We start from the raw sequence: 23,893 nt of genomic DNA on the forward strand, positions 1-23,893 counted from the left end.
CAATATCCCGGTAGGTGACTCATTGACATACTAAAATGTTGGAATGTTGTGGCGACACGTTCATGTTTTGTGTGTCTGTGCGTCTGTGTCGACTTTCAGACAACAGACAACTTCAGAACTTAAAACAATGGAAGATTTTTTTTCGGTTTTGTTTGAAATCGCAATAACTGAAAGCACTTGTCAGCAAGAAGTCAAACAACTCTTGTTATTTTAGTATGGTATACATACTTCACGGGAGCTACTGATTGTAAGCAACAAACGTTAACATGATTCAGTTTGTCCGCTGCTGATGTAGTGTGATGTTTTTGTGATGAACTGTGATGTACTGTGATGTACTATGATGTACTGTGATGGACTATGATGTACTGTGATGTACTGTGATGTACTGTGATGCATTGTGATGAATGGTGATGTATTGTGATGTACTGTGGTCTCTATATCACTTTACACAACAAAACGTCCCTCTATCACAACACCACAACACGTCCCTCTATCACTCAACACCACAACACGTTTCTCTATCACAACACCACAACACGTCTCTCCATCACAACACCACAACACGTCTCTCTATCACAACACCACAACACGTCTCTCTATCACAACACCACAACACGTCTCTCTATCACAACACCACAACACGCCTCTCTATCACAACACCACAACACGTCTCTCTATCACAACACCACAACACGTCTCTCTATCACAACACCACAACACGTCTCTATCACAACACAACAACACGCCTCTCTATCACTCAACACCACAACACGTCTCTCTATCACAACACCACAACACGCCTCTCTATCACAACACCACAAAACGTCTTTCTATCACAACACCACAACACCTCTCTCTATCACAACACCACAACACGTCTCTCTATCACAACACCACAACACGCCTCTCTATCACAACACCACAACACACCTCTCTATCACAACACCACAACACGTCTCTCTATCACAACACCACAACACGTATATGTATCACAACACCACAACACGCCTCTCTATCACAACACCACAACACGTCTCTCTATCACAACACCACAGCACGCCTCTCTATCACAACACCACAACACGTCTCTCTATCAATCAACACCACAACACGTCTATCTATCACAACACCACAACACGCCTCTTCACACAACACCACAACACGTCTCTCTATCAATCAACACCACAACACGTCTATCTATCACAACACCACAACACGCCTCTTCACACAACACCACAACACGTCTCTCTATCACAACACCACAACACGTCTCTCTATCACAACACCACAACACGTCTCTCTATCACAACACCACAACACGTCTCTCTATCACAACACCACAACACGCCTCTCTATCACAACACCACAACACGTCTCTCTATCACAACACCACAACACGTCTCTCTATCACAACACCACAACACGTCTCTATCACAACACAACAACACGCCTCTCTATCACTCAACACCACAACACGTCTCTCTATCACAACACCACAACACGCGTCTCTATCACAACACCACAAAACGTCTTTCTATCACAACACCACAACACCTCTCTCTATCACAACACCACAACACGTCTCTCTATCACAACACCACAACACGCCTCTCTATCACAACACCACAACACACCTCTCTATCACAACACCACAACACGTCTCTCTATCACAACACCACAACACGTATATGTATCACAACACCACAACACGCCTCTCTATCACAACACCACAACACGTCTCTCTATCACAACACCACAGCACGCCTCTCTATCAAAACACCACAACACGTCTCTCTATCAATCAACACCACAACACGTCTATCTATCACAACACCACAACACGCCTCTTCACACAACACCACAACACGTCTCTCTATCACAACACCACAACACGCCTCTCTATCACAACAAAACAAAAGGTCTCTCTATCACAACACCACAACACGCCTCTCTATCACAACACCACAACACGCCTCTCTTTCACTCAACACCACAACACGTCTCTCTATCACAACACCACAACACGCCTCTCTATCACAACACCACAACGCGTCTCTCTATCACAACACCACAACACGCCTCTCTATCACAACACCACAACACGCCTCTCTATCACAACACCACAACTCGTCTCTCTATCACAACACCACAACTCGTCTCTCTATCACAACACCACAACACGCCTCTCTATCACAACACCACAACACGTCTCTCCATGACAACACCACAACACGTTTCTGTATCACAACACCACAACACGTCTCTCTATCACAACACCACAACACGCCTCTCTATCACAACACCACAACACGTCTCTCTATCACAACACCACAACACGCCTCTCTATCACAACACCACAACACGTCTCTCTATCACAACACCACAACACGCCTCTCTATCACAACACCACAACACGTCTCTCTATCACTCAACACCACAACACGTCTCTCTATCACAACACCACAACACGTCTCTCTATCACAACACAACAACACGCCTCTCTATCACTCAACACCACAACACGTCTCTCTATCACAACACCACAACACGCCTCTCTATCACAACACAACAAAACGTCTCTCTATCACAACACCACAACACGTCTATCTATCACAACACCACAACACGTCTCTCTATCACTACACCACAACACGCCTCTCTATCACAACACCACAACACGCCTCTCTATCACAACACCACAACACGTCTCTCTATCACTCAACACCACAACACGTCTCTCTATCACAACACCACAACACGTCTCTCTATCACTCAACACCACAACACGCCTCTCTCTCACAACACCACAACACGCCTCTCTATCACAACACCACAACACGTCTCTCTATCACTCAACACCACAACACGTCTCCCTATCACTCAACACCACAACACGTCTCTCTCTCACAACACCACAACACGTCTCTCTATCACAACACCACAACACGTCTCTCTATCACTCAACACCACAACACGTCTCTCTATCACTCAACACCACAACACGTCTCTCTATCACAACACCACAACACGTCTCTCTATCACAACACCACAACACGTCTCTCTATCACAACACCACAACACGCCTCTCTATCACAACACCACAACACGTCTCTCTATCACTCAACACCACAACACGTCTCTCTATCACAACACCACAACACGTCTCTCTATCACAACACCACAACACGCCTCTCTATCACAACACCACAACACGTCTCTCTATCACTCAACACTACAACACGTCTCTCTATCACAACACCACAACACGTCTCTCTATCACAACACTACAACACATCTCTCTATCACTCAACACCACAACACGTATCTCTATCACAACACCACAACACGTCTCTCTATCACTCAGGCTAGTGATGGATCTGCTATCAGAAAGATTATAACGAAGGAAATACAACCTTTCCGTTTTTAATTTGTTTCAGTATTACTGCAAAATATACCAACAAATTGCTTCATGTCAGCAGAATATTGCGCCAATCAATGCATCCATCATAATATATTCCAGTATATATTACAGTAGGTGTGCCCAAAAGCCAGATGACCAGCGAATGGAATGTCTTATTTGTTATTAAATCGTGGTGGTGGTCAGTGTTGACCTTAAGACGAGGGATTCGTAATCCCACAGGTGCTGGTACAAATCCTTTCGATTCTCGCTGCTTCCTTTCTAGGGTAGATCAATGGAGAAGGCATTCTCCGTCCTCTAATAAGTGAACTCTGTCTCCTTCATCACAGTTAGTAGGTTTGAAATCACTGGGACACTAATTCCCTTTCAAATTATGCACCAGTCGTCCAAAGCCGAATCTAACCAGGCACTGCCGCGAGTGTCTTTAAGGGCGATATAAGGAAATTTGATCTTGGAGCGGTACTAGGAATGAGTGAGTGAGATGGATGTAACGCTGCTTTGAACAGTTTCCCAGTTTTATCACAGCGTGTCAGCTTAATGTTGGAGGAATTGTGTACAGGTCTCGGACGTTTACCATATTGGTGAAACCCACGGGCACGGCACAGCGCTGACGGTGGGTGGATGGGTGAGTGGGTGAATGGATGGGTGAGTGAGTGAGTGAGTGGGTGGGTGAGTGGGTGAGTGAGTGGTTGAGTAAGTGAGTGAGTGAGTGAGTGAGTGGTTGAGTGAGTGAGTGAGTGAGAATTGGGGCAAACCGCGATTTGAACCCAAAACCATAGGTGTCTGGCATGCCTAAGGGACGCAATTCCCAAGAATTGCAGCGCCTGAGACGACTGGACCACCCGTGCACCCCAGACGCGGGTAACTGAAATAATCACTCAGTTCTTCCCCATAGCTGCCCCGCTGAATTACTCCCCTTGCAGCGGGTTCCCAGCATCCCGAGTCATTCCAGCGAAAATAATCTACTTGCCTGTGAAGGAAATAATAGTGCTTCAGTTTCCAAAACGGAAATGGTCCAAAGAATCTTTTAAAGTCAATAAACTGAATTCAGAAAAGTTTGGTGTGTGGCGATTACCATCCGATTACCATGTACCTAGAAGTAAGCACATACATGTACCTAAAAGTAAGTGCAGAAATGTACCTAGGAGTAGGCACATATATGTACCTAGAAGTAACCACACGTACCTAGAGGAAGGCACATAGATATGTACAGAAGTCAGCACATACATGTACCTAGTAGTAAGCACATGTACCTAGAAGTAAGCACATGTACCTAGAAGTAAGCACGTACATGTGCCTAGAAGAAAGCACATGCATGTACCTAGACGTAAGCACATATACCTAGAAGTAAGCGCATGCATGTACCTAGAAGTAAGCACATGCATGTACCTAGAAGAAAGCACATGCATGTACCTAGAAGAAAGCACATACATATACCTAGAAGTAAGCACATGCATGTACCTAGAAGTAAGCACATGCATGTACCTAGAAGTAAGCACATGCATGTACCTAGAAGAAAGCACATGTATGTACCTAGAAGAAAGCACATACATATACCTAGAAGAAAGCACATGTGTGTACCTAGAAGTAAGCACATGCATGTATCTCGAAGAAAGCACATGTATGTACCTAGAAGTAAGCACATGCATGTACCTAGAAGAAAGCACGTGTATGTACCTAGAAGAAAGCACGTGTATGTACCTAGAAGTAAGCACATGTATGTACTTAGAAGAAAGCACATGTTTGTACCTAGAAGAAAGCACATACATATACCTAGAAGTAAGCACGTGCATGTACCTAGACGTAAGCACACACATGTACCTGGAAGTAAGTACATATATTTATCTAGAAATAAGCACATACATATATCTTGAAGTAATCCCATATATGTATCTAGAAGTAAGCACATACATGTATCTTGAAGTAAGCACATATATGTATCTAGAAGTAAGCACATATATGTATCTAGAAGTAAGCACATACTAGATGTTACGAACATTTAGTTTTTTCACTGCAACCTGCTGAATGATGCATCAACAATACAAAAGACCAAGTTTAGAAGCGCTAACCTTTAAGCGGTTACAAGTATAAGAATAAGCTGATACCACATATATTGGATTGTATAACCTGATTGAAATGTATTGGTGGCTAATATACGGGAGAAACCCTCAGACCCCTCAACGCCAGACTCAAAGAACATCAGACTGTCAACAAACGAAACCTGAAATGCGCTATTTCCGAACACATCCTCAAGTACCAAGACCATAATACCATGTGGGAAGCCACTAACGCCGTCTACCAACAACAACAACTGGCGACAAAGAAAACTACAAGAGACACCAGCCAGCCATGAACCGTGACCAGGGAACCTATCTGCCTAGTGCTTGGACTTATTGCTTTGATCACTGTCGAGTATTATCGGTGCTAATTATCCAGCTGGCTTCCATCTGTCCATTGCCATTTCCATTCTATTACCTATCAGTGCTAATTTACCCCGGCCTTCCGTTTGCCCATTGTCCATTGCCAATTACCATCAGTGATAATTTAGGTTCTGGCTTCCAGTTGTCCATTGCTATCAACTATCAGCGCTAATTACTGTAAAGTGTTGGCTTCCACTGTCTATTGCTAATCACCTATCAGCGCCAATTATCTGTTGGCTTCCCTTGTTAGGTTCCACCTTTGCTGTCTTATTACTTTTGTTGTTCTTACATGTACATGTATATGCTCTCTGCCTCATAGCGTTAATTCACCTGATGAAGGAGTAAGTATGTACTCCGGAACGCTGTGTTCCTCATAATACAGAAGTTGACATCCATAAATTCTCTCTTCCTTATGTGTATCACTTCTAAATGACATTCGAAGACTTCATGAGTGGTGTCTCCATGACTCAGTGTCTCCATGACTCAGTGTCTCCATGATTCAGTGCCTCCATGACTCAGTGTCTCCATGACTCTGTGTCTCCATGACTCTATGTCTCCATGACTCTGTGTCTCCATGACTCTGTGTCTCCATGACTCTGTGTCTCCATGGCTCAGTGTCTCCATGACTCTGTGTCTCCATGACTCAGTGTCTCCATGACTCTATGTCTCCATGACTCTGTGTCTCCATGACTCTATGTCTCCATGACTCAGTGTCTCCATGACTCTGTGTCTCCATGGCTCTGTGTGTCCATGACTCTGTGTCTCCATGACTCTATGTCTCCATGACTCTATGTCTCCATGACTCTGTGGCTCCATGACTCTGTGTCTCCATGGCTCAGTGTCTCCATGACTCTATGTCTCAATGACTCTGTGTCTCCATGACTCTATGTCTCCATGACTCTGTGTCTCCATGACTCTATGTCTCCATGACTCAGTGTCTCCATGACTCTGTGTCTCCATGGCTCAGTGTCTCCATGACTCTATGTCTCCATGACTCTGTGTCTCCATGACTCAGTGTCTCCATGACTCTGTGTCTCCATGGCTCAGTGTCTCCATGACTCTGTGTCTCCATGACTCTATGTCTCCATGACTCTATGTCTCCATGACTCTGTGTCTCCATGACTCAGTGCCTCCATGACTCTGTGTCTCCATGACTCAGTGTCTCCATGACTCTGTGTCTCCATGGCTCAGTGTCTCCATGACTCTGTGTCTCCATGACTCTGTGTCTCCATGACTCAGAGTAATCTGTGTAGTGTTTAGGCCCGTATTATCTGTTTAGGAGAGTCTATCAATGGACATAGGGGTGTTTGGGTTGGGACAACCTAAGATAGTGCTACCATATAAAGATTATGGCAGTGTATTTATCCAAATACTTTGTAATAGGATACGATTAATTAAATGTTTGTTTTCTTTCCATTAAGAAATACAGGGGAACTAAGATTGTGTGACTATATAGAGATTACTGGCAGATAATAGATTCAAACTTTTTAATTACAGTTTTTTGTAACTAAGAACTGTGACTAAATGCTCGGAGCAGTATAACTGGAGTACGGATGAACATAACACAGATTTGGAGTGGAGTGTGAAGTTTTGCCATCTCACGCCTCAGACGGTCACAAAAAGCACTTTGACAAGGTAATGCCCATCTTGCAATGAACCTGACTCCATTGCTCCGTGTCTCCATGACTATGTGTCTCTCACGCCTCAGACGGTCACAAAAAGCACTTTGACAAGGTAATGCCCATCTTGCAATGAACCTGAATCCATTGCTCATTTGTTACTGGAATATCAAGACCATGCCCCAGCCCAAGTTCGGTTAAAACAAGAATTGCAGTTAGATCCGCTATATGTCGCAGATCTCCTAAGGCCAAGAGATGCAACAGCGAAGGCCAAACTAATTCTATTTCTGAGAGATGGACAGCTACTCGAATGTATATGAACAGAGCAGTCAAGGAAATTCTATCAATTTTTAAAAATAAAAACACTTATCTTTTGAATCAATACTAAAACTCACAACAGATATGTATACCCTATTCATACAAAGGTGGGCTCTAAATAACTAATTGATGCAATAAAATATAAATGAATTGTGTGCACCTTGCATCAAACAGTGCAATGGGTCATAAAGCATAACATAAAAAATGCTTAAAACGATTCGCCGATAACATTTGTTATACATCATTGTATAAATCAATGGATAATAAGTAAAGCTTTGTATATTAGGTATTATACTAGGTACAGTAAACTACGTTTATAACGAACATGCTTATAACGAACTGACGGATATAACGAACATATTTTTTTGTCTCAGTACATATGCTGTACATATGTTTATAACGAACGACAGTTATAAGGAACTAAACTTAGTGTCCCCTTTGTGTTCGTTATAACCGTGGTTTACTGTATATTATATACCTGTGGTGAAGTAGTCACAACTCACCTGCAGACAAACAGACCACCAGGACGGACAAGTTCAGCAGGCATGTGCACACACTGGCGTAGGTCAGGACTCGCAGCAGGGAACACGTGTCTGGCACTGGTCCACGGAGTCGCCCCATCTCCAAGTCAGACATGTCACAATGAGATCCCAGGAATGATCAGCACACGTCCCTTCTCCGAACCACGGCTCTCGTGAAGAAGAGCACTAGCTCTTGGTGATTTGATTATCTTTAATTTGCCCTTTTAAAAAACTGAAGAAAAAGGCTAACGTTGATCTGTTCATTCACGTGTGTGTTTATCAACTTGAGAGTAAGTGTTGGGTGGTTCCCAACTGCTGGACCTGACATCATCCCTACCCTCTCATCGCCAGATTAAAACCATAGAGAATCACTGAGATTCAGGGACCTTCGGCTTTGGTCTCGGATCTCGAGTAAAGAGGCACTGTTTCTAGTAATTTAACTTGATTTATAAATTTGTTTTCTTTATTTTTAGTCCCATGGTGCAAGTTGCCGTATTCCCACTGATTAATGATCGGACTGAACATTTACATCGCTATCATGGATGCTGGTTTCTTAGTAACAATACTAAATTTGAACACCTAGCCCTACACAGCTCGCCCAACACAGCTCGCCCAACACAGCTCGCCCAACACAGGTAGTGACGAAAGTCACTGGTCGACTCAGGTAACGGCATCCACATCGAGTCAAGGTCACAGCTGGGGCATCTGGGTATGGCAGGCATCCAACGACTATCTCTATAAACCTCACCACACGTGATTACTGGGCAGTCGGCTGGGCTTCAGTGCGTGATCGTCTTTATCTGCATCGCAGTCCCTATTGAATTAGGGTATCTTCCCATGCTAATCACCCTCATGTCCATTTAATTAATCCTCAAGTTGCTGATTACGGAGATTATACAGTCGATGCTATTTCAATGAAGAGACTTGACGCGAGTCAAGGTCATTGGTTCCGTCTATTCACACTGAGCACCAGGAGATCTTGGGAGTCTTCAGGCATCCTGGGGGAGATCTTCATGCTGTCAGTGATTAACTGCGGGACGGGGATTGAAACCAGATCACACGCTGTTACTGGAAATAAAAGTTGAGATTGTTATCCCCGTGAATCCTGTTAACCCAGTGTCGGAATAAATCGTTCTAACCTGGACATAAGCACCACATTCCAATTACTTCAACTAAGACGGCGGGTAATTGTGTATCTGGATGAAGAAATGTTTTTTGTGGGGAGTTTGGGATTACATTTGAGTTGTTGAGTTTGAATAAGTGTTGTGACGAGACTTTGCACTAAAGGGTGTCAGTCCGGGGATAAAACCAGGAATGGATTTCATATGTTGTGATTGTTAACCTTTAGCATTTAGGGCCTTCATTCAGTGGCAGCAATACGTAGGACCAGAGACCATATAATAGATTATATGGTCTCTGGTAGGACCTTTATGCTCTCGTCAGTAACATTTAGGGCCTTCAATCAGTGGCAGCAATACGTAGGACATTTATGCTGTCGTCAGTAAGGTTTAGGGCCTTCATTCAGTGGCAGCAATACGTAGGACCTTTATGCTGTCGTCAGTAAGGTTTAGGGCCTTCATTCAGTGGCAGCAATATGTAGGACATTTATGCTGTCGTCAGTAAGGTTTAGGGCCTTCATTCAGTGGCAGCAATATGTAGGACATTTATGCTGTCGTCAGTAAGGTTTAGGGCCTTCATTCAGTGGCAGCAATACGTAGGACATTTATGCTCTCGTCAGTAAGGTTTAGGGCCTTCATTCAGTGGCAGCAATACGTAGGACCTTTATGCTGTCGTCAGTAAGGTTTAAGGGCCTTCATTCAGTGGCAGCAATATGTAGGACATTTATGCTGTCGTCAGTAAGGTTTAAGGGCCTTCATTCAGTGGCAGCAATATGTAGGACATTTATGCTGTCGTCAGTAAGGTTTAGGGCCTTCATTCAGTGGCAGCAATATGTAGGACATTTATGCTGTCGTCAGTAAGGTTTAGGGCCTTCATTCAGTGGCAGCAATATGTAGAACATTTATGCTGTCGTCAGTAAGGTTTAAGGGCCTTCATTCAGTGGCAGCAATATGTAGGACATTTATGCTGTCGTCAGTAAGGTTTAAGGGCCTTCATTCAGTGGCAGCAATATGTAGGACATTTATGCTGTCGTCAGTAAGGTTTAGGGCCTTCATTCAGTGGCAGCAATATGTAGGACATTTATGCTGTCGTCAGTAAGGTTTAAGGGCCTTCATTCAGTGGCAGCAATATGTAGGACATTTATGCTGTCGTCAGTAAGGTTTAGGGCCTTCATTCAGTGGCAGCAATATGTAGGACATTTATGCTGTCGTCAGTAAGGTTTAGGGCCTTCATTCAGTGGCAGCAATATGTAGGACATTTATGCTGTCGTCAGTAAGGTTTAAGGGCCTTCATTCAGTGGCAGCAATATGTAGGACATTTATGCTGTCGTCAGTAAGGTTTAGGGCCTTCATTCAATGGCAGCAATATGTAGGACATTTATGCTGTCGTCAGTAAGGTTTAGGGCCTTCATTCAGTGGCAGCAATATGTAGGACATTTATGCTGTCGTCAGTAAGGTTTAAGGGCCTTCATTCAGTGGCTGCAATATGTAGGACATTTATGCTGTCGTCAGTAAGGTTTAGGGCCTTCATTCAGTGGCAGCAATATGTAGGACATTTATGCTGTCGTCAGTAAGGTTTAGGGCCTTCATTCAGTGGCAGCAATATGTAGGACATTTATGCTGTCGTCAGTAAGGTTTAGGGCCTTCATTCAGTGGCAGCAATATGTAGGACATTTATGCTGTCGTCATTAAGGTTTAGGGCCTTCATTCAGTGGCAGCAATATGTAGGACATTTATGCTGTCGTCAGTAAGGTTTAAGGGCCTTCATTCAGTGGCAGCAATATGTAGGACATTTATGCTGTCGTCAGTAAGGTTTAAGGGCCTTCATTCAGTGGCAGCAATATGTAGGACATTTATGCTGTCGTCAGTAAGGTTTAGGGCCTTCATTCAGTGGCAGCAATATGTAGGACATTTATGCTGTCGTCAGTAAGGTTTAAGGGCCTTCATTCAGTGGCAGCAATATGTAGGACATTTATGCTGTCGTCAGTAAGGTTAAAGGGCCTTCATTCAGTGGCAGCAATATGTAGGACATTTATGCTGTCGTCAGTAAGGTTTAAGGGCCTTCATTCAGTGGCAGCAATATGTAGGACATTTATGCTGTCGTCAGTAAGGTTTAGGGCCTTCATTCAGTGGCAGCAATATGTAGGACATTTATGCTGTCGTCAGTAAGGTTTAAGGGCCTTCATTCAGTGGCAGCAATATGTAGGACATTTATGCTGTCGTCAGTAAGGTTTAGGGCCTTCATTCAGTGGCAGCAATATGTAGGACATTTATGCTGTCGTCAGTAAGGTTTAGGGCCTTCATTCAGTGGCAGATATTTGTTTGACATTTATGCTGTCGTCAGTAAGGTTTAAGGGCCTTCATTCAGTGGCAGCAATATGTAGGACATTTATGCTGTCGTCAGTAAGGTTTAAGGGCCTTCATTCAGTGGCAGCAATATGTAGGACATTTATGCTGTCGTCAGTAAGGTTTAAGGGCCTTCATTCAGTGGCAGCAATATGTAGGACATTTATGCTGTCGTCAGTAAGGTTTAAGGGCCTTCATTCAGTGGCAGCAATATGTAGGACATTTATGCTGTCGTCAGTAAGGTTTAGGGCCTTCATTCAGTGGCAGCAATATGTAGGACATTTATGCTGTCGTCAGTAAGGTTTAAGGGCCTTCATTCAGTGGCTGCAATATGTAGGACATTTATGCTGTCGTCAGTAAGGTTTAGGGCCTTCATTCAGTGGCAGCAATATGTAGGACATTTATGCTGTCGTCAGTAAGGTTTAGGGCCTTCATTCAGTGGCTGATATTTGTTTGACATTTATGCTGTCGTCAGTAAGGTTTAAGGGCCTTCATTCAGTGGCAGCAATATGTAGGACATTTATGCTGTCGTCAGTAAGGTTTAAGGGCCTTCATTCAGTGGCAGCAATATGTAGGACATTTATGCTGTCGTCAGTAAGGTTTAAGGGCCTTCATTCAGTGGCAGCAATATGTAGGACATTTATGCTGTCGTCAGTAAGGTTTAAGGACCTTCATTCAGTGGCAGCAATATGTAGGACATTTATGCTGTCGTCAGTAAGGTTTAGGGCTTATATTTAGTTGGCAGTAATATGTTTGACATTTATTCAGAAAGCAGTGAGAATTAGGGCTTAGTTGGCAGTATGAATTAAGGCCGTTATTCAGTAGACAGTAAGAGCTAAGGCTTATATTTAGTTGGCAGTACGAATTAAGGCTGTTATTCTGTAGACAGTAAGAATTAGGGCTTATATTTAGTTGGCAGTACGAATAAAGGCCGTTATTCTGTAGACAGTAAGAATTAGGGCTTATATTTAGTTGGCAGTACGAATTAAGGCCGTTATTCTGTAGACAGTAAGAGTTAGGGCTTATATTTAGTTGGCAGTACGAATTAAGGCCGTTATTCTGTAGACAGTAAGAATTAGGGCTTATATTTAGTTGGCAGTACGAATTAAGGCCGTTATTCTGTAGACAGTAAGAATTAAGGCTTATATTTAGTTGGCAGTACGAATTAAGGCCGTTATTCTGTAGACAGTAAGAGTTAGGGCTTATAGTTAGTTGGCAGTAATATGTTTGACATTTATTCAGAAGGCAGTGAGAATTAGGGCTTAGTTGGCAGTGAGAATTAAGGCCGTTATTCAGTAGACAGTAAGAGTTAAGGCAAATATTCGGAGGGCAGTAGCATATTGGATCTTTATACTTCAGTAAGTAAGAATTCGGGGTCTTTTGTTGCTAAATTTACAACATCATCGACAGAGAATAATTACCGTGAAAATCTGCCGAAACTGAACTATTTGTTTGTGGTCTAATGCCGCACTAATTGAGTAACCGACTGAGTCAGGATCAGAAAATTCAGTGATGGTATTTTGCTGGTTATGAATGGGAAATTCATGATTGGAAAAAAAGACAAAAAATCTTCCCTTTTGTCGAAAAGATTGGTACAGCAACTGCCATCATTTTGAATTGTCTACGCAGAGACCCTGATGGTGTTTCTCGGTTGTGTCTTAGATTTCCTGCTCCGGGAGATGGAAGAGGTGAAGATTCTTATTTATCGCGGCAGTAACGTGTTTTAGAGCCTTCATTTAGCAGCCAGTGATGTCTTCAATCTTATTTACTCAGTATATGGTGGAATCAGCTACATTTATTTTTCTAATCTCTTTTCGTATCTTTTTCAACCCAACTGCTTCAAAACTGTCAATAACAATGAAGTTGGAAACCATATTTGGAACACGAGTGAGTTTAGTTTCGCTCTCTCATTCTCACTGTAGACACATTAGAATTCTCCGCCATTGGATGTTAAACATTCACGGTTTCATTTTACGCTGACCATAAAACATGAGTGACCTTATAGAACAGACCACTGTGTTTGACCACTGTGTTTGACCACTGTGTTTGACCACGGTGTTTGACCACTGCACTTACCTCCTGCTGGACGACACCTCAGCCACAGGTCCACTGAATCAATCAAATTTGATTATCATTGACCATAATCCACATTTAATTGCAAGCCATATCCAAGCGCACACAAGCTGTTGCTGTTTATAGGAACTTATATCCGACATTTGCATGTCACGAATATCCGAGGCTGAAAAGGTTACACCCGATCTTGAGAAGTAACTTTGTAAGTTTGATGAATGACTGTTCAGCATGAACTTCCACAATGTATAGGGACATTCACTTTCTGAATTGATATCCACTGACCTGTAGAGTGTCACATTAGGGTTTGGAAATCCCTCAAGTAAGAAGAAAAACTCGAAAACCTTAAGTCAGGTTCGATGTCTTGTCCCCATCTAATTAACAAGTATTGTTGGCCTTTTCAGAGAAAACTCTCGAACGACTACGACGCAAATCAACGACTTTAAACAAGTTCCTTGAAATAGAAATCCACAGGAGGCACATATTTGCCACGAATTGCCAGAACCCCGATTCCGCCTCGGGATCGGAAGATCGATGCCCCTGTTCGGAACCAAATAGAACGCAGGCAAAGTCCGAGCTTCGCTCGAATCCTACTTGTCGTCACCTGCTCCCGCCGCTTGTTCGCCGTGTGTGTCGTCTGCTCATAGATGTCGTCCGCTTGCAGTTGTCGTCTGCGGTACCTCAGTGTTGAGGTGTAACGACTTACCACTGCTCGGTCCGGGAATCGATGGGCAGCTTGCGATACTGGGGCTTCGTGGTAACTGTCGGCTGTTGGAGATGGCAGCGTGCGCTGTGAACATCATCGGCGTTATGTTACGACGACACCGCCGACGCTGTGAGAGGCCACGTAACTGTCGCTTATGATTAATGATGAACGAGTTTTGAAACTTGTTAGGTGCTAGATATATCCACTTAATGTCATATTAACAAGGTAACAATCGATTACTTTTTGTGGGATGACTCGAGCTGCAGGCAGCCATACAATATCTTCGTCAAAATTAGAGCTTTGATGTCGTAAATATTTATCGTCAACGCCAGAGAATAATTCAGCCTTGGTTATCTTCCGATTCCAAAGGGTGTAAAAGGCAAAATAGTGGTGAACAATTATATGAATAGACCACTTAATTTCAGTGATGACACCAGGTGTTCGCGAAAAGGTGAGCCTGTCCTACTCCACGGTAGCATCCGCAACCCACACAATCTGCAGAAAAAGTAAGTGTTGCTTAACGCCGCACAGCAGTACACAGCAATACACAGAAGTACACAGCAGTACACAACACTACACAGCAATACACAACACTACACAGCAGTACACAGCAATACACAACACTACATAGCAGTACACTGCAGTACACAGCAGTACACAGCAATACACTGTAATACACAGCAGTACACAACAGTACACAGCAATACACTGCAGTACACAGCAGTACACAGCAATACACAGCAGTACACAACAGTACACAGCAATACACAGCAGTACACAACAGTACACAGCAATACACAGCAGTACACAGCAGTACACAATAGTACACAGCAATACACAGCAGTACACAACAGTACAGAGCAATACACTGCAGTACACATCAGTACACAGCAATACACTGTAATACACAGCAGTACAGAACAGTACACAACAGTACACAACAGTACATAGCAATACACAGCAATACACTGCAGTACACAGCAGTACACAGCAATACACTGCAGTACACAGCAATACACAGCAATACATTGCAGTACACAGCAATACACAACAGTACACAGCAGTACACAGCAATACACTGCAGTACACAGCAGTACACAGCAATACACTGCAGTACACAGCAATACACAGCAATACATTGCAGTACACAGCAATACACAACAGTACACAGCAGTACACAGCAATACACAGCAGTACACAACGGTACACAGCAGTACACAGCAATACACAGCAGTGCACAGCAATACACAGCAGTACACAACAGTACACAGCAATACACAGCAGTACCCAACAGTACACAGCAGTACACAACAGTACACAGCAATACACAGCAGTACACTGCAGTACACAGCAATACACAGTAGTACACAACAGTACACAGCAATACACAGCAGTACACAACGGTACACAGCAGTACACAACAGTACACAGCAGTACACAGCAGTACACAGCAATACACAGCAGTACACAACAGTACACAGCAATACACAGCAGTACCCAACAGTACACAGCAGTACACAACAGTACACAGCAGTACACAGCAATACACAGCAGTACACAACAGTACACAGCAGTACACAGCAGTACACAACAATACACAGCAGTACACAGCAGTACACTGCAGTACACAGCAGTACACTGGAGTACACTGCAGTACACAGGAGTACACAGCAGTACACTGCAGTACACAGCAGTGCACAGCAATACACTGTAGTACACAGCAATACACTGCAGTACACAGCCATACACTGCAGTACACAGCAGTACACAGCAGTACACAGCAATACACAGCAGTACACAACAGTACACAGCAATACACAGCAGTACACAACAGTACATAGGAATACACAGCAGTACACAGCAGTACACAGCAGTACACAGCAGTACACTGCAGTACACAGCAGTACACTGGAGTACACTGCAGTACACAGCAATACACTGCAGTACACAGCAGTACACAGCAGTACACAGCAGTACACTGGAGTACACAGCAATACACAGCAATACACTGCAGTACACAGCAGTACACAGCAATACACTGCAGTACACAGCAATACACTGCAGTACACAGCAATACACTGCATTACACAGCAATACACTGCAGTACACAGCAATACATTGTAATACACAGCAGTACACAACAGTACACAGCAATACACTGCAGTACACAGCAATACACAACAGTACACAGCAATACACAGCAGTACACAGCAATACACAACAGTACAAAACAGTACACAGCAATACACTGCAGTACACATCAGTACACAGCAATACACTGTAATACACAGCGGTACACAACAGTACACAGCAATACACTGCAGTACACTGCAATACACAGCAGTACACAACAGTACACAGCAATACACAGCAGTAGACATCAGAACACATCAGTACACAGCAGGACACAACAGTACACAGCAATACACTGCAGTACACAGCAATACACAGCAGTACAGAGCAGTACACATCAGTACACAGCAGGACACAACAGTACACAGCAATACACTGCAGTACACAGCAATACACAGCTGTACAGAGCAGTACACATCAGTACACAGCAGTACAGAGAAATACACTGCCGTACACAGCAGTACACAGAATACACAGCAGTACACAGCAGTACACAGCAGTACACAGCAGTACACAGCAGTACACATTATTACACATCAGTACACAACAATACACAGCAGTACACAGCAGTACACAGCAATACAGATCAGTACACAGCAATACACAGCAGTACACAGCAGTACACATTATTACACAGCAGTACACAGAATACACAGCAGTACACATGAGTTCACAGCAATACAGATCAGTACACAGCAATACACATCAGTACACAGCAATACACTGTAATACACAGCAGTACACAACAGTACACAGCAATACACTGCAGTACACAGCAATACACAGCAGTACACAACAGTACACAGCAATACACAGCAGTACACAACAGTACACAGCAGTACACAGCAGTACACAACGGTACACAACAGTACACAGCAGTACACAGCAATGCACAGCAATACACAGCAATACACAGCAGTACACAACAGTACACAGCAATACACAGCAGTACCCAACAGTACACAGCAGTACACAACGGTACACAGCAATACACAACAGTACACAGCAATACACAGCAATACATAGCAGTACACAGCAGTTCCCCTCAGTACAACTGCCATACGAAGGCGGCTTGTAAAGAATCGACCAGACAATCCCGTGATGGACCAGACAATTCAGCAACACCACAGCGCCTAACACTTGCAGTGATGAACACAGAAACACATCTCACCTTCTCGTTCATATTCGTGGTAGAAACTGTCAACAAAAAGACAAATTGATATGACCTAGTGTCCTAGTAACTGTTTAAGGAGACACGACATTGCCTTTGGACAGCGCGCAGAGACATACAAATGTTATGCTTTGAAAGGAGGGGCCATTGAACAATGATTATATACTGAACCAAATTAAAAACTGCACAATCCTAAAATTTTAACATTTTGACCAGTTATCATTGTGGGCCCTTACTGTGTATTTAAACAGTAATGGCCACGTATTGTCTTCAGATAACACCCGTTTTTGTGCAGGTGAATCGATCAAAATCATGTGCACAGCACTATAGTGGCAAAAGTGGTTTTTCACGTGCAACTGGTCATGTGGCCATAATACCGCACGTGTTTTCAGCCATACTTGTTAGCAGTCATTAACCAAAAAAGAAAAACACAAGAAAACAAAAGTCTTTACGGCCATTTGTCATGCCACGCCTTTCAAATGTGCAACGTGAACGTGCCATCGGCATGTTGCAGACGGGAACGTCCGTAGCTGAAGTCGCAAGGACGATGGGTTGTAGTCGACGGACTGTTTATGATTTACAGACGCGTCTACAGCAAACGGGTACCACCGCTGATCGCCCTCGGCCAGGTCGACCACGTGTGACGTCACATGCAGAGGATCGTCAGATTGTCTTACGTCACCTCCGTAACCGATTTTTGACGGCTACATCAACTAGAAATGAACTGTTTAGGGGTAGACTGAGTGCGCAAACTGTTCGAAACCGTCTGAGAACTGCTCACCTTCAAGCACGACAGCCATACTGCGGGCCGATTCTGACTCAATTACACAGACGTCATCGTCTATTGTGGGCACAGCGACACTTACGATGGACTCAGAGGAATTGGAATCAAGTCGTCTTCAGTGATGAATCCCGATTTAATCTTCGATTTGCTGATGGTAGGGCGAGGGTGTGGAGGCGCCGTCATGAACGTTACGCCCAGTGTTGTGTACAGGAAGTTGACAGATTTCAAGGCGGAAGTGTGGGGTGCTTTCTGTGGCAATGCACGTTCCAGGCTTCTTGTCATCCGTGGCAACCTCAACGCTGCTGCTTACCGCGACCAGGTACTGGCACCAGAACTTCTGCCTTTTATGGCAGCACATGGACCCGGTTTGATCTTCCAGCACGACAATGCCAGACTCCACACAGCAATTTTGACAAGGAATTTCCTTCAGAATGCGGGAGTCAACGTCATGGACTGGCCGTCAAGGTCTCCCGACCTCAATCCCATCGAACACGTCTGGGATGTTCTTGGCAGAAGTCTGCGCACTCTCCAGAACCAACCACAGAATTTGCAAGATCTTGGCACCATTTTGCAGCAACAATGGCCTCGTCTTCCCAATCATGTGTTCACAAGCATCACAAGGTCCATGCGGAGGCGTTGTGTGGCAGTTGTCAACGCACATGGTGGCCATACATGCCACTGAACTTGTGTGCCATCAGAGTCTCGTGCTTGGGACTTATGATTTAAACTGTTGATGTTATTACCGAATACCGAACAAATTATGGTTACCACCGTTCATTAGTATCCTTCTTTGGACATTAATGATGAAAAATTACCTTCTCTGCTACATTTGTCCGTTGTATATCAAAAAATGTGAAGTTTTTAATTTGACTCACTATACTTTCACTAAATCTGAAGCCAAAATGTTCTTTTCCCTCCAAATGTCATATTGTCCCTACTGTGGGCTTAAAGTGGCTTTGAACGCAATGTTGAATTGATATGGGATGACAGCGCTAAGTGATACAGGTCCAATATATTTCCCACGTGACATGGTGCCGACAAACCAGGCGGTATAATCTGGGGGTATAACCAGGAGGTATAACCAGGGGGTATAATCAGGAGGTATAATCAGGAGGTATAATCAGGGGGTATAACCAGGAGGTATAATCAGGAGGCATAACCAGGGGGTATAATCAGGAGGTATAACGAGGTATAACCAGGGGGTATAATCAGGAGGTATAATCAGTACGGTATAACCAGGAGGTATAATCAGGAGGTATAACCAGGGGGTATAACCAGGAGGTATAATCAGGGGTATAATCAGGAGGTATAATCAGGAGGTATAACAAAGTATAATCAGGAGGTATAACGAGGTATAATCAGGAGGTATAACCAGGGGGTATAATCAGGGGGTATAATCAGGAGGTATAACGAGGTATAATCAGGAGGTATAATCAGGAGGTATAACCAGGGGGTATAATCAGGGGGTATAATCAGGAGGTGTAACGAGGGATAATCAGGAGGTATAATCAGGGGGTATAATCAGGGGGTATAACCAGGGGGTATAATCAGGAGGTATAATCAGGAGGTATAACGAGGTATAATCAGGAGGTATAATCAGGGGGTATAATCAGGAGGTATAACGAGGTATAATCAGGAGGTATAATCAGGGGGTATAATCAGGAGGTATAACCAGGTGGTATAATACGGAGGTATAATCAGTACGGTATAACCAGGAGATATAATCAGGAGGTATAATCAGGAGGTATAACGAGGTATAATCAGGAGATATAATCAGGGGGTATAACCAGGGGGTATAATCAGGAAGTATAATCAGTACGGTATAACCAGGAGAAATAATCTGGAGGTAAAATCAGGAGGTATTACGAGGTATAATCAGGAGGTATACTCAGGTGGTATAACCAGGGGATATAATCAGGAGGTATAATCAGTACGGTATAACCAGGAGATATAATCAGGAGGTATAATCAGGAGGTATAATCAGTACGGTATAACCAGGAGAAATAATCTGGAGGTAAAATCAGGAGGTATTACAAGGTATAATCAGGAGGTATACTCAGGTGGTATAACCAGGTGGTATAATACGGAGGTATAATCAGTACGGTATAACCAGGAGATATAATCAGGAGGTATAACCAGGAGAAATAATCTGGAGGTAAAATCAGGAGGTATTACGAGGTATAATCAGGAGGTATACTCAGGTGGTATAACCAGGGGGTATAACCGGAGGTATAATCAGTACGGTATAACCAGGAGATATAATCATGAAGTATAATCAGGAGGCATAAACAGTACGGTACAACCAGGTAGTGTAACCAGGAGGTATAACCAGTACCATCCTGGAAACGACCAATGCCAAAGACTACTTGGCGACCCCTTCCAACAAAACAAAACGAAACAAACTTACGGAAACAAAACTACGAGTAACTGATGGACATGATACTTACTGATGGACATGATACTTACTGATGGACATGATACTAACTGATGGACATGATACTAACTGATGGACATAAAACCGATGGAAACAAAACTAATGGACAAAACACAAAGGTATATGCAGATATAACGAAGGCACACAGCAACACCAACACTCACACACGCAAGCATAAACATCCACGCATGCGCACTCTTGACACCTGACCACATTGTCAACTGGTGTCCTCTTACGATATAGCTTCTGATTGTTATCGACCTCCAATACATATATACTTTATAGTGGCACGGTGAAAATACAGCCTTTGTCTTTGAGAAACGAAAGCTAATGCCAAGGGCTTGAAGAAAGTGTTCTTTGAGCTGTATAAAAACTTTTAAGACGATAGTGTCCTTGATTGGGCCTCCTTTTTATTACTACCGAGCAAAACATCTTTAATTACTTTGAACGGATCGATAGCAAGTCGGCAGTGTGTCCTTATGCGACAGAGGGTGTGTGTAAGTGAGTATTGTTTTACGCCGTGTTGGCAATATTCCAGCAATATCACGGCGGGAACGCCAGAAATGGGCTTCACCCATTTTACACATGTTTGGAATCGAACCCGGGCCTTCTGCGTGACGAAGGCTACCCCACCGCCTCGGACGTATGAAGCAGTTTACATCAGAATGTATCTATGTCGTCCCTGTGCACGTATGTGTCCCTGTTCTGCTGACGCTGTGTGCAGCTCAGGAAATGTGGTGAAAGGATTAATTTTCATAATATTGTTAATAATAAAATATAGAGTTTATGTACTTTATTCATATCTATGTCAGCGGAACTAATATTATAGTGATGAAAGGTTTATTAAAGACAACGGATACGAAATTCACTTAATAGACAATTTTCATTGAATTGTGAATACCTTCATTCAGTTCTTCATTTTTGTGTTCTAAACGTATATACAACCAGTATGTTACTTATTCACTGTAATGTCCTTCGTGAATTGTTACTTCAGCAGTATAATATGTTTAGAACAAGTAAACCATCAATGTGAGTCACATCAAGCCTAGTAAACCATCAGTTAGAGCCACTTCCAGCCAAGTAAACCATCAGCGTGAGTCACACCAAGCCAAGTAAACCATCAGTGTGAGTCACATCAAGCCATGTAAACCATCAGCGTGAGTCACACCAAGCCAAGTAAACCATCAGTGTGAGTCACATCAAGCCAAGTAAACCATCAGTATGAGACGCTTCCAGACATGATAACCATTAGTGTGAGATAACAAGCCAAGTAAACAATCAGCGTGAGTCACACCAAGCCAAGTAAACCATCAGTGTGAGTCACATCAAGCCAAGTAAACCATCAGTGTGAGTCACATCAAGCCAAGTAATCCATCAGTGTGAGACGCTTCCAGACATGATAACCATTAGTGTGAGATAACAAGCCAAGTAAACCATCAGCGTGAGTCACACCAAGCCAAGTAAACCATCAGCGTGAGTCACATCAAGCCAAGTAAACCATCAGCGTGAGTCACACCAAGCCAAGTAAACCATCAGTGTGAGTCACACCAAGCCAAGTAAACCATCAGTGTGAGTCACATCAAGCCAAGTAATCCATCAGCGTGAGACGCTTCCAGCCATGATAACCATTAGTGTGAGTCAACAAGCCAAGTAAACCATCAGCGTGAGTCACACCAAGCCAAGTAAACTATCATTGTGAGTCACATCAAGCCAAGTAAACCATCAGTGTGAGACGCTTCCAGACATGATAACCATTAGTGTGAGATAACAAGCCAAGTAAACCATCAGCGTGAATCACACCAAGCCAAGTAAACTATCAGTGTGAGTCACATCAAGCCAAGTAAACCATCAGTGTGAGACGCTTCCAGACATGATAACCATTAGTGTGAGATAACAAGCCAAGTAAACCATCAGCGTGAGTCACACCAAGCCAAGTAATCCATCAGAGTGAGTCACTTCCAGCCGAGTAAATCTTCAGTGTGACTCACTTCCAGCCATATTAACCATCAGTTTGAGTCAAATCAATCCAAGTAAACAATCAGTGTGAGTCAAGTCAAGCCAAGTAAACAATCAGTGTGAGCCACATCCAGGAATATAAACCATCAGTGTGAGTCACATCAAGCCAAGTCAACCATCAGTGTGAGTCAAGTCAAGCCAAGTAAACCTTTAGTGTGAGTCACATCCAGGAATATAATCCATCAGAGTGAGTCACATCCGGCCAAGTAAACAATCAGTGTGAGTCAAGTCAAGCCAAGTAAACAATCAGTGTGAGCCACATCCAGGAATATAAACCATCAGTGTGAGTCACATCAAGCCAAGTAAGCCATCAGTGTGAGTCACATCAAGCCAAGTAAACAATCAGTGTGAGTCACGTCAAGCCACATAAACAATCAGTGTGAGTCAAGTCAAGCCAAGTAAACAATCAGTGTGAGTCAAGTCAAACCAAGTAAACAATCAGTGTGAGCCACATCCAGTAATATAAACCATCAGTGTGAGTCACATCAAGCCAAGTCAACAATCAGTGTGAGCCACATTCAGCCAGGTAAGCCATCAGTGCGAGTAACATCCAGCTAAGTAAACTATAAGTGTGAGACAATTAGCCAAGTAAACCGTCCGCGCGGGTAAAATCAAGCCATGCAAACCATAAGTGTGAGTCTGATCAAGCCATGTAAACCGTAACTTTGAGTAAACCATCAACATGAGTCACTTAAGCCAAGTAAACCATTAGCGTGAGTCACATCAAGACAAGTAAACCATTAGCGTGAGTCACATCAAGCAAAGTAATCAATCAGAGTGAGTAACGTCAAGCCATGTAAACCATAAGTTTGAGTCATG

General features: G+C 43.4%; 1 protein-coding gene across 1 annotated transcript in view; it reads right to left on the reverse strand.

Annotated features, from left to right (window-relative positions):
• LOC125374908 overlaps positions 1 to 14,524 on the reverse strand; it is a 39,211-nt gene extending 24,687 nt beyond the window's left edge. Inside the window, exons 1-2 of the mRNA XM_048386675.1 lie at positions 13,837 to 14,524; positions 8,279 to 9,364 (exon numbers count right to left, since the gene is read on the reverse strand). Of these exons, the coding sequence (XP_048242632.1) occupies positions 8,279 to 8,411 (133 nt within the window). The 5' untranslated portion in view covers positions 8,412 to 9,364; positions 13,837 to 14,524. The remainder of the gene's footprint in view (positions 1 to 8,278; positions 9,365 to 13,836) is intronic.
• Between the last annotated feature and the right edge of the window lie 9,369 nt (positions 14,525 to 23,893).

Source organism: Haliotis rufescens, unplaced genomic scaffold (genome assembly GCF_023055435.1).
Source record: "Haliotis rufescens isolate VD_foot unplaced genomic scaffold, xgHalRufe1.0.p SCAF_6, whole genome shotgun sequence".
NCBI classification, from domain to species: Eukaryota; Metazoa; Mollusca; class Gastropoda; order Lepetellida; family Haliotidae; genus Haliotis; species Haliotis rufescens.